Raw genomic sequence first — 14,278 nt, forward strand, 5'->3', positions numbered from 1 at the left:
TGCGTTTATAGTAGAGATGGGGTTTCACCATGTTAGCCAGGCTGGTCTCAAGCTCCTGGCCTCAGGTGATCCACCTGCCTCGGCCTCCTACAGTGGTGGGATTACAGGCGTGAGCCACCGCACCCGGCCTAGATGTGTTATTTTACATAGCAAAAGAAACTTTGCAGGCCAGGCAAACGCCTGTAATCCCAGCACTTTGGGAGGCCGGGCAGGTGGGTCACCTGAGGTCAGGAGTTTGAGACCAGCCTGACCAACATGGCAAAACCCTGTCTCTACTAAAAATATTTTTTAAATTGGCTGGGCGTGGTGGCACATGCCTATAACAGCAGCAAATCGGGGAGGCTGAGGCAGGAGAATCACTTGAATCAGAGAAGCTGAGCTTGCAGTGAGCCGAGATTCCACCATTGCACTCCAGCCTGGGTAACAGAGTGAGACTCCATCTCAAAAAAAAAAAAAAAAAAAAAGAGAGAGAGATACTTTGCAGATGTGATTAGGTGAAGCATCTTGAGATGGGGGAGGGGATCTGACATTAGGGATGGACCCAATGTAATCCCAAGAGAGAAGCAGGAGGGTCAGCCTCAGAGGAGATGTGATACTGGGACAGGGGACAGGGTCACAGTGATGCAGCCATGAGCCAGGGAAGGCAGCAGCTTCTCAAAGCTAGAAAAAGCGAGGAACAGACCTCTCCTGGAGCCTCGAGAAGGAACTAGCCCTGTGGACATCTTGATTTTAGCTCTGTAATTTTCATTTCAGACTTTCTTCCAAACTCTGAGATAACGAATATGTGTTGTGTAAAGCCACCAAGTGAGGGGTAAGTCATTACAGTAGCAACAGAAAACTAACACAGGTCTAGAACCATCTGGTATATTTTCAGATTGGTCTCAATGGACTGGTCAAGAGATTTATGCCATGAGTTAGACTCTCTGAAGAATCTGGATGAATTACACATTGAACACAGGTCTGACCCTCTATTGGTATGCAGGATTGGGCATTAGGTCGCCTCCTGGTTGCCTTCACTATCAAACGTTACTCCAGAGAGACTGAAGTGATCAACTAGGCTTCTGGAGGCAGGGCTCCCAGGACTGAATGGGGCCCTGAGGAAACCCACCCCACATATGCAGCCTTCTAGATTAGTCCTCCAGCTCTGCCCCTTCCCTGGAGGGACACAAACAGGGTGGAAGGGATGAATGATTCCTGGTCAGCACTCTCTGACGGGTGACCCTGGGCAAGGCGATAGAATGTTTCCGAGCCTCAGTTCCCTCCTATGGAAAATGGAACTAAGAACAGGTATATTTTGCATTAGCACATTTTGCATTGCTATAAAGGAATACCTGAGACTGGGTAATTTATAAAGGAAAGAGGTTTATTTGGCTCGCAGTTCTGCAGGTTGTACAGGAAGTAAGGCACCAGCATCTGTTTGGCTTCCGGCAAGGGTCTCAAGGGCCTCAAGAAGCTTTGGTTCATGGCGGAAGGCAAAGGGGGAGCAGGCACATCACATGGTGAAAGAGAAAGAGAGAGAGGAGGGAGGGATCTTTTTTTTTTTTTTTTTTTTTTTTTGAGACGGAGTCTCCCTCTGTCACCCAGGCTGGAGTGCGGTGGCCGGATCTCAGCTCACTGCAAGCTCCGCCTCCCGGGTTCACGCCATTCTCCTGCCTCAGCCTCCCGAGTAGCTGGGACTATAGGCGCCCGCCACCTCGCTCGGCTAGTTTTTTGTATTTTTTAGTAGAGACGGGGTTTCACCGTGTTAGCCAGGATGGTCTCGATCTCCTGATCTCGTGATCCGCCCGTCTCGGCCTCCCAAAGTGCTGGGATTACAGGCGTGAGCCACCGCGCCCGGCCGGAGGGAGGGATCTTTTAAACAACCAGATCTTCCATGAACTAACAGAGTGAGAACTCACTCATCACCACGACAGCACTAAGCCATTCATGAGGGACCCACCCCATCACCCAAACACCTCCCCCTAGGCCCACCTCCAACATCAGAGGCTTCAACATGAGATTTGGAAGGAACAAAACATCGAAACCGTAACGCTTACCTATCAGGCCATACTGTTGTGAGTCAGGAGTGAGAAAATGTATGTCTAAAATTATATTCCAGGCCAGGCACGGTGGCTCATGCTTGTAATCTCAGCACTTTGGGAGGCTGAGGTGGGCGGATCACCTGAGGTCACGAGTTCGAGACTAACCTGGCCAACATGGTGAAACCCCATCTCTACTAAAAATACAAAAATTTGCTGGGTGTGGTGGCACGTGCCTATAATCCCAACTACTTGGGAGGCTGAGTCAGGAGAATCACTTGAACCCAGGAGGCGGAAGTTGCAGTGAGCCGAGATTGCACTATTGTACTCCAGCCTGGACGACAAGAGCGAAACTCAAAAAAAAAAAAATAATAATTAAATTAAATAAAATTATATTTCAAATGCTAATTGTATCAGCCCTGTGTACTAAGTGAGCTTGTCCTGGTGAAATAACCACCTCCTTCCCCCAATAAAACCCCTAACTGACATTGATTTCAAAGCCCTGTAAAGCTGTCAGCCTGAGAGTATGCTGGTTCTTCTCTTGCAGGTGAAATCTATTACAGGAGCAAATACCTGAGAAGCGATACCTACAACGCCAATATTGAGGCAAACAGGATTGTGGTGTCTGAGTTTGGAACAATGGCCTATCCGGACCCCTGCAAAAACATATTTTCCAAGTAACTGCCTGTTTTAAATCTGAGCAAATTTCATGCCTTTTGCTCTCCTTGATGGCTGAAATAACCAGCATTTGCTCCTCTAACAATTCTCGTTAGGGTGTACGAAAATGCCACATGACTGCCCTTTAACCAGAGGTGCTACACAGTTCTTGATCACTGACTGCCAGAGAGGCTAAGAGCATTTGACAGATTATTAGAAGCCCTCCCACATGGCTGGTGGGAAAGGAATTTGGAATCATCTGTCAAAATTACAAAGGCACATTCCCTTCAGCCTAGAGATCTATTGCTTGCATACAAAATGACACATGCAGCAGGTATTTGTCATTTATGGCTGCATCTTTTGTTATAACAAGTAGCTGAAAACAACCCAAATGTTCATTAAAAGAGGAGTGGTTAAATCCGTAACAGTAAAACTGTACAAGAAAATGCCATGTAGAAGTAAAAAGGAAGGGGAACGTTCTCTTTCTGCTCTACGGAAACATTTCCAAGATAGACTAAGTGAAAAAAAAAAAAAAGGAAGGTGTAGAAAGAGCACGTTATAAGACGTATTTTGTGTGAAAAAGCAGGAAGAAATCTAGATTAAATTTTGCTTGTACATGCATAAAGAAACTACGAAAGGATGCGTAGGGGACGTGGGGCAGATGGGTGGTGAGGAGAGGGAGAGATTTTTTGCTGTATATATTTTATTTCATTTTATTCATTTATTTATTTATTTAAGATGGAGTTTCACTCTTGTTGTCCAAGCTGGGTGCAATGGTGCAATCTCAGTTCACCATCACCTCCGCCCCCCCAGGTTCAAGCGATTCTCCTGCCTCAGCCTTCCAAATAGCTGGGATTATAGGCACCCACCACCACGCCAGGCTAATTTTTATATTTTCAGTAGAGATGGGGTTTCACCATGTTGATCAGGCTGCTCTTGAACTCCTGATCTTAGGTGATCCACCCACCTTGGCCTCCCAAAGTGCTGGGATTACAGGCATGAGCCACTGCACCTGGCCACTGCATACATTTTAAATAATCTGGGTTAGGATCCATAAGAATGTGTTACATATTTGACAATTAAATTATTGGCCAGGGAATCAGGCCTGCCATCCGTATCTTCTTTCTGAAACGCTCTAGACATAGAAGAGTTATGAAAGAGTTGAAGGGTAGACTGGCCCAGAGATGGAAGATTGCTTCTGCTTTTTTGAGAACTGAAGTCAACTCTCCCATTCCAGTATCCAGCTCTAGGGCTGGCTCAGAGCAAGCACTGAATTCACATTTGCAAATAGGAAGTGTGGGGCAGGAGCCAGTGGGAAAGGAGGAGGAAGGAGTAAACGAATTTAAAACAACCATACTTACCTGGTAGGGGAGATACCATAATCAGGAATTTTAAACCATGACCTGGAGGTCCTGGAACCAATCCTCCTTGTTGTTCCAGTATTTGCCAGTAGAAGGAGCACTCCCCAGTAAAACGATCCAGGATTTGCCAATTTCACCACCGATAAACCCCTCTGGTTTTTCTTTCTTCTTGCTTCGAGTGTACCTTCTAAGCAAATGAGCTATGTGTTCTTAACTCATAATTAGTTTGTTTTCCTTTTTAAATTAAAAACTAATTTCCTGGATAAATTCGAGATAACCAGTGTGGACTCACGTTCCTGGCAAAGCCGTTATCAGCTGCCTTGTTAGGCTTTGGGAGCCGTTATGGGTTCATGTATGATTTCCGTAGCACTTCTTGACATACTTTGGAACAGTATGTCTTGCTGGCTCTGATGTCGGAGACCTTTGGGTTTTAGGGAACCCGAGAGGGATCAGCGGGTGACCATGGCATTCTGGCTGACTCACTTCTTAGCTGACTCAACCTGGGGGTGTCTTTGGGGAACTTGATATCTGAGTTCTTAGGATTCCTCAAGTGACCCATTGGGACCCAGTTGCTTTTTCTTTCTTAGTTGAAGTAAAGCATTTTTACGTTTTAGGAAAACGAAAGCCATCAAGGACAGACTCCTCTGGCTGGGTGGACACAGCCACTGACTCTGTTGATTTGCTTTTCTCCCCAGAGCTTTCACCTACTTGTCTCACACCATCCCCGATTTCACAGACAACTGCCTGATCAACATCATGAAGTGCGGAGAAGACTTCTATGCGACCTCAGAGACCAATTACATCAGGAAAATCAACCCACAGACTCTGGAAACCCTGGAGAAGGTATCAACACATAAGTAACCCAGCATCACTTCCTGACTCAAGAAAGGGAGGGTCGGGGACGGCCAGGGTGAAGCTGCTCAGCCTGCAAGGAGCTCACCAGAGGGGTCCCTCCTCTAACACGTTTGGATCCCGTGCCCTAGCGCCACACTTAGTGCTAGGTGCTAGGCAGGGACTGTGTTGTTTTTATCTTTGTGTCTGTTTCAGTTTCCTGGGGCTGCTGTAACCAAGTCCTACAAAAAAGTTTGCTTTAAACAACAGAGATTGGCCGGGCATGGTGACCTACACCTGTAATCCCAACACTTTGGGAGGCCAAAATGGGCGGATCACCTGAGATCAGGAGTTCAAGACCAGCCTGGCCAACATGGTGAAACTCCGTCTCTACCAAAAATACAAAAATTAGACAGGCGTGGTGGCATGTGCCTGTAATCCCAGCTACTCTGAGGCTGAGGCAGGAGAATCGCTTGAACTCGGGAGGCGGAGGATGCAGTGAGCCCAGATTGCACCACTGCACTCCAGCCTGCATGACCTAGTGGGACTGTCTCAAAACAAAAACAAAAAACAACCACCAAAAAAAAAAAAAAAAAAAAAAAAACAGAAATTTGCTGTGCCACAATTCTGAAGGCTAAAAGTCTGAAACCAAGGTGTCAGCAGGGCCATGCTCTCTGTGAAGGCTGTAGAGGAGGATTCTCCCTGGCCCCTTCCTGGTTTCTAGTGGTTGCCAGCAACCCCCGGTGTTCCTCAGCTTGTAGATGCATCCCTCCAGCCTCTGCCTCAGTCTTCACACTGCCTCTCCTTACAGGTCTATGTGTCCAAATGTTCTGCCTTTTCTTTTTTTTTCTTTTTTTTTTTTTTGAGACAGTGTCTCGCTCTGTTGCCCAGGCTGGAGTGCAATGGCATGATCTCAGCTCACTGCACCCTCCTTCTCCCGGGTTCAAGTGATTCTCCTGCCTCAGCCTCCTGAGTAGCTGGGACTACAGGCACCCACCACCACACTCGGCTAATTTTTTGGATTTTTAGTAGACACGGGGTTTCACCATGTTAGCCAGGATGGTCTTGATCTCCTTACCTCATGATCAGCCCGCCTTGGCCTCCCAAAGTGCTGGGATTACAGGTGTGAGCCACCGTGCCCAACCATGTTCTGCCTTTTACAGAGACACAAGTCATTGCATTAGGGCCTACCCCACTGCAGTATGACCTCATCTTAACTTAGTGACATCTATAAAGACCTTATTTCCAAGTAAGGTCACATTCGCAGATACCTGGGGTGAGGACTTCAATCTGTCTTTTTGCAAGACACAATTCAACCCATAACTGTGTTCATAATTCTTGGTACTGAGGGAGTTCAGTGAGAATTTGAATGAACGACTCTGTTGAAACACCTGCGATTCTCAGCGAAATCCTACCTTCTATTGACCTGAAGAGGGAGGCATTAGGCAAAAAGCGAGGGCACAAAAATAAGTGCCCAAGCACATACGTTTCCTGGGAAGAACCAAGTCAACATTTTGGTGAAAATCAATAGACCCACTTTCAATTTTCTCCAACTGGCTGTTCAAAAGTCCAATGTCTCCGCAATACGTTTTAACGATCTGTTGAAGAGATGAGGCTTTTCTTAGCTGTGAAATTATGTCCAGCTGCTTTTAAGCTAGATGGCATCAGTCCAACTGATGACACTTTCCACAAGGCTACAGAGAGGAAATGCTGGAAGAGAATGGGGTTATCTGACTCTGGGCTGGAGGTTGTGTATTTCTAGGGAAGGAAGGGCAGACAGTTGGTCTGCGGCTGCTCCATCATTCTGCAGCTGTGGATTGCACAGTGAGGGTGATTATTCAGCTCGTTCATCGAGCTTCACTTTGACCAAGTGTTTTTGTAACCTTTCCATTCCCAGAATAATCCTCTAAGAGAGGCCTAGAGATTTATGCTTCTATGCAATGCAAAACGGCAGAATTTAAGCCAGAATGACAGAGCTGTGGCCAAGATTAGCTCGAAGGCTACCTCTCTGCCCAGGTCATTGCTCAGATCTTTCTGCAGTGAGGAATCTTGTTTCCATGTTGAGGATTCCAGCAAGGTCAAGCAGCAGGATTGCAATGATAGCCCCAGAAGCATACCAGCTCCCTAACTCCCCTGCAACCTGTTAACTGTCTGAGCCCCTCAAATCCCCATGTGAAGTCGTATCAGGTCACGAGAGTGAAAGTCTTTAAAAGCAAATTCTGTAACGTTTTCAGATGTGCAAAAATATCCCTCATCTCTCTGAAGCTAGAATCGTCACGTTTTCACAGGATTTCAACCTTTCTCCTTTGAAAAACCAGTTGATGTCATATCTTGCAGATTGATTATCGTAAATACTTAAAAAAAAAACAGGAGGTGTCATATCTTGCAGGTCGATTATCATAAATACGTGGCGGTAAATCTGGCAACGTCACATCCCCATTATGATGAGGCTGGAAATGTTCTCAACATGGGCACATCCATTGTGGAAAAGGGGAAGACAAAATATGTGATTTTTAAGATCCCTGCCACAGTACCAGGTAGGCCACTCTGGGGAATAGAATAAAACACAAACAGCCAAGGCTGGCTCCTTCTGAAGAGTTCTGTTTTTCGTTGATGACACAAGACTCAGTGTGGTACTTTCTCCCATGGATTATTCAGATGACCATGATCTCAGTACTTTCCTTTAGAAGAAAAGAGGAGTTGCTGGGATTCCTCCTGGAAGAAATAAATCCCTTTACTATTCTAATTTCCTTTTATTTAGGCTCCAGGTTATTATTTTATTAGTTTATCCACCCATCTACCTTCCATCCATTCATCCATCGCCTACTTACCATCTAATCATTCATTCATCTACCATCCATCCATTCATGCATCTACTCACCATCCATCTATCCATCATTCATTCATCTACTCACTATCCATCCACCCATCTACCCACCATTCATCCACCTATCCATCACCCATCCACCATCTGTCCACCCCACCCATTCACCACTTACCTAGCCAGCCACCCACCATCCATCCATCCACCACCCGTCCATCCATCCACCCACCATCCATCTACCCACCCATCTGCCCACCCATCATGAATCCATTTACCCATCTACCCATTCTCCCATCCATCCCCCCATCTACTTACCCACCATCCATCCATCCATTGAGCTACCCACCCACCCACCCTTCCGTCCATCATCCATCCATCCACCCACCCATCCACCATCCATCCATCCACCCACCTACCCATTCACCCATACGCTATCCCTCCCTCCATCCATCTACCCACCAGCCATCCACCATCCATATACCCACCCATCCGCCCACCTATCATGAATCCATTTATCCATCTACCCATTCTCCAATCCATCCCCCCATCTACTTACCCACCATCCATCCATCCAATGAGATACCCACCCACCCACCCTTCCATCCATCATCCATCGAGATACCCACCCACCCACCCTTCAATCCATCATCCATCCATCCACCCACCCATTCACCCTCCATCCATTCATCCATCCACCCACACACCATCTACCCATCCATCCATCCACCCACCATCCATCCACCATCCATTTACCCACCCATTCACCCACCCATCATGAATCCATTTATCCATCTACCCATTCTCCCATCCATCGACCCATCCACTTACCCACCATCCATCCATTTAGCCACCCACCTGCCCATCCATCCATCATTCATCCATCTACCCACTATCTATACACCCACCATCCATCCATCTATCTATCCACCATCTATCCATCCACCCACCCAACATCCATCTACCATCTGCATCTACCCATCTATTCACTCACCATCCTTCCATCCACCATCTATCCATCCACCCACCATCCATCCATCTATCTACTATCCACCCATTCATGCACCCACCTACCCACTTATCAATTCATTCATCCATCCATCCATTCAGTTTTTCAGTCTCCTGACAAACCTTTCTATGGTAAGGTTATGCTACCTACTTTCATTCCCAGCCCCTGCAGCCAGGGTTCCAGGGCTGTTTAGGGAGCTCAGCCCTGCTGGGATCCACTCCAGATCCCTGTCCTATTCTCCAGGCCTTCTGGACCTCTTCCATATGGGGCTGGGATCTTGGAGCAAAGCCCAGACTGACTGTGATTGCATGATCCTGAGGGGGAGGAGGCGGAGGTTCTTAGCCCATGTTTGTCCAGGACCCTCCTGGGAACCACACCCAGGAGACTTAGGCCTGTGAAGACAGCTGACAGGACTCAGGAGACAGTGCAGAACTACAACAGTGCTTCCTCTGACCTTCTAGTTTAGGAAAAACTAGTTTCTGCCTGTGATCCTTGCTGCTCCCCCATCCCCCATAGTCTTGTAGAGCCCCCTAAGCAAATTACCAGGCTCTGCCTGGAGAGGTGAGCCTCCGAGGTCAGAAGGTACATGGAGTGTACTTGTTAAATAGAACTCTCATTAATTAAGCCAGTAAAGGGATATAGGGGTCAAGCTCAGAATCCTAGAATGCCATACCTGGGGATTGTCTAGGCATTTGCGATTGCCACCTTGTATTACAGAGAAGGACTGTGAGGCTCAGGGGATCAGGTGAGACACCCCAGTCACATAGCTCCCAGGAGCCACTGACATCCTGCAAGCAGAGATCCTCTGAGCACCTGCTCCATGCTGGCGGTGGCACTGGGACTCGCCGTAACCCGCTCCTCCCAGGCCACAGTGCTTTTCGTTTCAGTTTGCACTGTGTTCCATTTGTTTTATAAAGAAAATAACTATCCCACAACCCCACAGCATCCCTCCCACCAGCCAGCTGTTTACAGGGTGCACAGGTGGCCACAAGAGAGGTGGGGAAGTTTGCAGATAACTCATTATAAGCCAGCCGCAGGCCTGGGTGGGGAGGCCTTTTGACCAGTGAGTGACTCATGCTTGCAGAGGAATAAGAAAACTGAACATGTATTGAGCACCTTCCGTGTTTGGGTGCAGGGTGAGGCACATGGATGAGTGCTTTATTTTATTCTGTTTTCTACCTTCACTCTATGAGAGTCATAATCCCTGATAAAAGAGGAGGAAGGCGAAGGGAGCTGTGTTTTCTTGGCTTAACCCTGTGACTCTGACCATAATGACAGCCCATTCCACTAAGCCTAAGTTTCTCATCTATAAAATGGCCATCCTACAGCCTAGCTTGACTATCTGCATTTATATAAAACCCCTAATCATTGCTGGGCACAGTGGCTCACACATGTAATCCCAGCACTAATCCCCAAGGCAGGCAGATCACCTGAGGTCAGGAGTTCCAGACCAGCCTGGCCAACATGGCGAAACCCCGTCTGTACTAAAAATGCAAAAATTAGCCAAGCATGGTGGCGTGAGCCTATAATACCAGCTATTCGGGAGGCTGAGGCAGGAGAATCACTTGAACCTGGGAGGCAGAGATCGAATTGAGCTGAGATTGTGCCACTGCACTCCAGTCTGGGCAACAGAGGGAGACTCTATCTAAAACAAACAAACAGGTGGAGGCAGGATTTAGCCCCCAAGCTATAGTTGAAGACCCCTGACCTGGAGGGCTCCCTCTTGGTTCGGTGGTTTTCAGATTGTATATGGGATGGGTGCTGAGTGGAAGGTCTCAGCCTGGCCCTCTGCAGCAGCCGCAGCAACAACCTCACTATCTGTCTACGTGTTGCTGTTTAATGTGAAGGTTCTTTTCAGCAATCAAGTCAGTTTGTAGGTGATGGTGGTGTGGTCTTAGGGGGCCAGCCATATCCTGCACAATTCCTGAGGCTTGCTTTTTGTCTTGCTAGAGGGCAAGAAGCAGGAGAAGAGCCCCTGGAAGCACACGGAGGTGTTCTGCTCCATCCCGTCCCGCTCCCTGCTCTCCCCAAGCTACTACCACAGCTTTGGAGTCACCGAGAACTATGTCATCTTCCTTGAGCAGCCTTTCAGGTTGGATATTCTCAAGATGGCAACCGCGTACATCCGGAGAATGAGCTGGGCCTCCTGCCTGGCTTTCCACAGGGAGGAGAAGGTGAGGTCTGGCTGGACTCTAGCCCAGTGGGTGCTGGCTGCCCGTGGAGGGAGGCCGGTCTGCAGGAGGGTGAAGGTTAAGGGGAGGAAGTGGCATGGAAAAGGGAGGAGGCTGCCAGAGGCGTCTACCCACCTTCCAGCGAGTTCTGGATGGTCCTTCAGAATGACCCCCAGGCCTTTGTACCCCCACAGTGATGAGTCATTGATGTGGCTGTCCAGGCAAGGGGGTGCCACCTTGGGCAAACGTGGAAGCCGTGGCAGTCCCCCTATGCCCAGCAGCAAAAGGAGTGAGTCCTCAGTCCTGATGGAGAACTGGGCTCCTCCCAGCCTCCGCCCCGCTGTAGCGTTAGGGTGGTAGCTGCCAGAGGTTTAGACATTGTAATGACAGTATGTTCCACCAGACGGTTCAATAGAAACCTCTCCTTCCATTCAGGTATACCTGAGTGCTCAAAGTATGTATGCATGTATTGCATGCTTGTATATGCACGTATGCATGTATATGTGTACATGTATATGTGCATGTATGTGCATATGTGTGTGAATATATGTATATATGCATGTGTGTATGTATGTATTACCAGTATTTATTTATTTGTTGGGTATTTTTTTCGGGGGGGTTGTTGTTTTTCAGACAGAGTCTTGCTCTGTCACCCAGGCTGGAGTGCAGTGGTACGATCACAGCTCACTGCAGCCTCAACCTCCTGGGCTCAAGCAATCTTCCCACCTCAGTCCCCCAAGTAGCTGGAACCAGAGGCACATGTCTCTATGCCTGGCTAATTTTTTGTTGATTTGTAGAGATTGGGGTCTTGCTATGTTGCCCAGGTTAGCCTCAAACTCTGGGCTCAAGTGATCCTCCTCCCTTCCCCTCCCAAAGTGCTGGGATTACATGTGTGAGCCATTGCACCTGGTCTTTTTTTTTTTTTTTTTTTTTGCTGTTGTCACTTCACTTTTGTAAAATATCCAGTAGTTCTCAGTGTTACCTATTCGAAGAATATACAAGTATAGAAAGCCATGTATAAAATCCTCCCCAATTCACTTCCCCCTACCCTGCCTCCCGTCCACCCCATGTCTGAAGGGAGCCACCACTACCCACTGGCATAGTGTTACTCCACCTTCTCTGCCTTCGCGTGCACTTTTAGTTTTTCTTTTCTTTTCTTTTTTTTTTTTTTTTTTTTTTTTTTTTTTGAGGTAGAGTCTCACTCTGTCACCCAGGCTGGAGTGCAATGGTGCGGTATCAGTTCACTGCAACCTCCGCCTCCTGGTTCAAGCTTTTCTCTTCTCTCAGCCTCCTGAGTAGTTGGGATTATAGGCATGCGCCACAATGTCTGGCAATTTTTTTTTTTTTTTTTTTTTTTGAGACAGAGTTCTGCTCTTGTCGCCTAGGCTGGAGTGCAGTGGCACATTCTTGGCTCACTGCACCCTCCACCTCCTGGGTTCTAGCGATTCTCCTGCCTCCGCCTCCTGAGTAGCTGGGATTACAGGCATGCGCCATCATGCCTGGCTAATTTTTTGTGTTTTTAGTAGAGATGGGGTTTTGCCATGTTGGCCAGGCTAGTCTCGAACTCCTGGCCTCAAGTGATCTGCCCGCACAGCCTCCCAAAGTGCTGGGATTACAGCATGAGCCACTATACCCTGCCAAGGCTCCAGTCTTAGATGGGACCTGGCACCTGGCAGATTCTCCCCAACTTGGTCATAGCCAGGGAGCTGGGATGTCAGCACAATGGAACAAGGGGACATGCACACTGGAGAGTCTCTCCAAACACTGTCCTCCTAGTGACTGCAAAGACTCTGGCAGCAAAGCGTCCCTTCTCTCCATGTGAAAGATACACTCATGGAAATACAATAAACAGCTCTCATTTTGGGGGGCACTTTTGCCTGTCTGGTGTTGTGGAGTAGACACAGAACGCAGAATGGGGACACAGTCCCGAGCCTAGTGCCTGGTGGAGCTGGGTTTTGTTCAGTCCCCAGATGCCACAGTGCCAGGCTGAGAGAGGGTGAGCTGAGCCCTTGGTGTGTGTCCTTTTTCAGACCTATATCCACATCATCGACCAAAGGACCAGGCAGCCTGTGCAGACCAAGTTTTACACAGACGCCATGGTGGTCTTCCATCACGTCAACGCGTATGAAGAGGACGGCTGCATCGTGTTTGACGTTATTGCCTACGAGGACAACAGCCTCTACCAGCTCTTCTACCTGGCCAACCTGAACCAGGACTTCAAGGAGAACTCCAGGCTCACCTCGGTCCCCACCCTCAGGAGGTTTGCCGTGCCCCTCCACGCGGACAAGGTAATGGCTTCCAAGGAGGTCCCTTTTCTTTCTAGAGAGATGTGGGCCCAGGTGGGAAGTTACTTTGGCCCTTATTTGATTGACATTGAAATCGAAAACGAACTGTTCTTGAAAAAGAAAAAAAAAAGGTTTCCTTATTTTTCCCAAAGTAGTACCGATTCATAATAAAAACTTTAAAAAATATAGATAAGTAAAAAGGAAAAAAAATCCCTGTAAACCCACCACCTGAGATGATCATTGTGGATATGTATGTTTGTCTCCCAGTCTCTCTCTCTCTGTCTTTGTGTGTGTGTGTGTGTGTGTGTGTGTGTGTGTGTGTGTGTATGACTCTTCCTTTTAATCATATTGTACATAATTTTTAACAGCTTTATTGAGATGTAATCGACACAGCATACTATTTGTCCTTTTATTTATTTATTATTATTATTATTATTTTTTTTTTTTTTTGAGACAGGGTCTCACTCTGTAGCCCAGGCTGCAGTGCACTGGCATGATCTAAGCTCACTGCAACCTCCACCTTCGGGGTTCAAGCAATTCTCTTGCCTCAGCCTCCCAAGTAGCTGGGATTACATAGGTGCCTGCCACCACGTCCAGCTATTTTTGTATTTTTAGAAGAGATGGAGTTTCACCGTGTTGGTCAGGTTGGGTTCGAACTCCTGACCTCAGGTGATCCACCCACCTTGGCCTCCCAAAGTGCTGAGATTACAGTCGTGAGCCACTGTGCCCAGCCTAATTTGCCCATTTAAACTGTTCGACGGCCTTTGGTATATTTTCACAGTTGTGCATCCACCACCACAGTAAATTTTAGAACATTTTCATCACCTCCAAAACACACCCCATACCCCTTAGCCATCACCTCCTAGTCCTCCCCTCCCCGTCCCAGGCAACCTGTCATCTCCTCTCTGTCTCTGCGGACTTGCCCTTTCTAGACATCACATATAAATGGAGTCTTAGAATACATGGTGTTTTGTGTCTGACTTCTTTCACATAGCACAGTGTTGTCAAGGCTCATCTGTGTTGGAGTCCGTATCAATGCTTCATTTCTTTTTGTTGTTGTTGTGGTTTTTGCTTGTTTTGAGACAGAGTCTCACTCTGCCACCCAGGTTGGAGTGCAGTGGTGTA

General features: G+C 47.6%; 1 protein-coding gene across 1 annotated transcript in view; it reads left to right on the forward strand.

Annotated features, from left to right (window-relative positions):
• The window catches only part of BCO1 (beta-carotene oxygenase 1), a 53,342-nt gene that overhangs the window by 19,309 nt on the left and 19,755 nt on the right, over positions 1–14,278 (forward strand). Inside the window, exons 3-7 of the mRNA XM_050773206.1 lie at positions 2,566–2,695; positions 4,732–4,879; positions 7,257–7,404; positions 10,648–10,871; positions 12,899–13,156. Of these exons, the coding sequence (XP_050629163.1) occupies positions 2,566–2,695; positions 4,732–4,879; positions 7,257–7,404; positions 10,648–10,871; positions 12,899–13,156 (908 nt within the window). The remainder of the gene's footprint in view (positions 1–2,565; positions 2,696–4,731; positions 4,880–7,256; positions 7,405–10,647; positions 10,872–12,898; positions 13,157–14,278) is intronic.

The sequence above is a fragment of the Macaca thibetana genome, chromosome 20, assembly GCF_024542745.1.
Source record: "Macaca thibetana thibetana isolate TM-01 chromosome 20, ASM2454274v1, whole genome shotgun sequence".
Taxonomy (NCBI): domain Eukaryota; kingdom Metazoa; phylum Chordata; class Mammalia; order Primates; family Cercopithecidae; genus Macaca; species Macaca thibetana.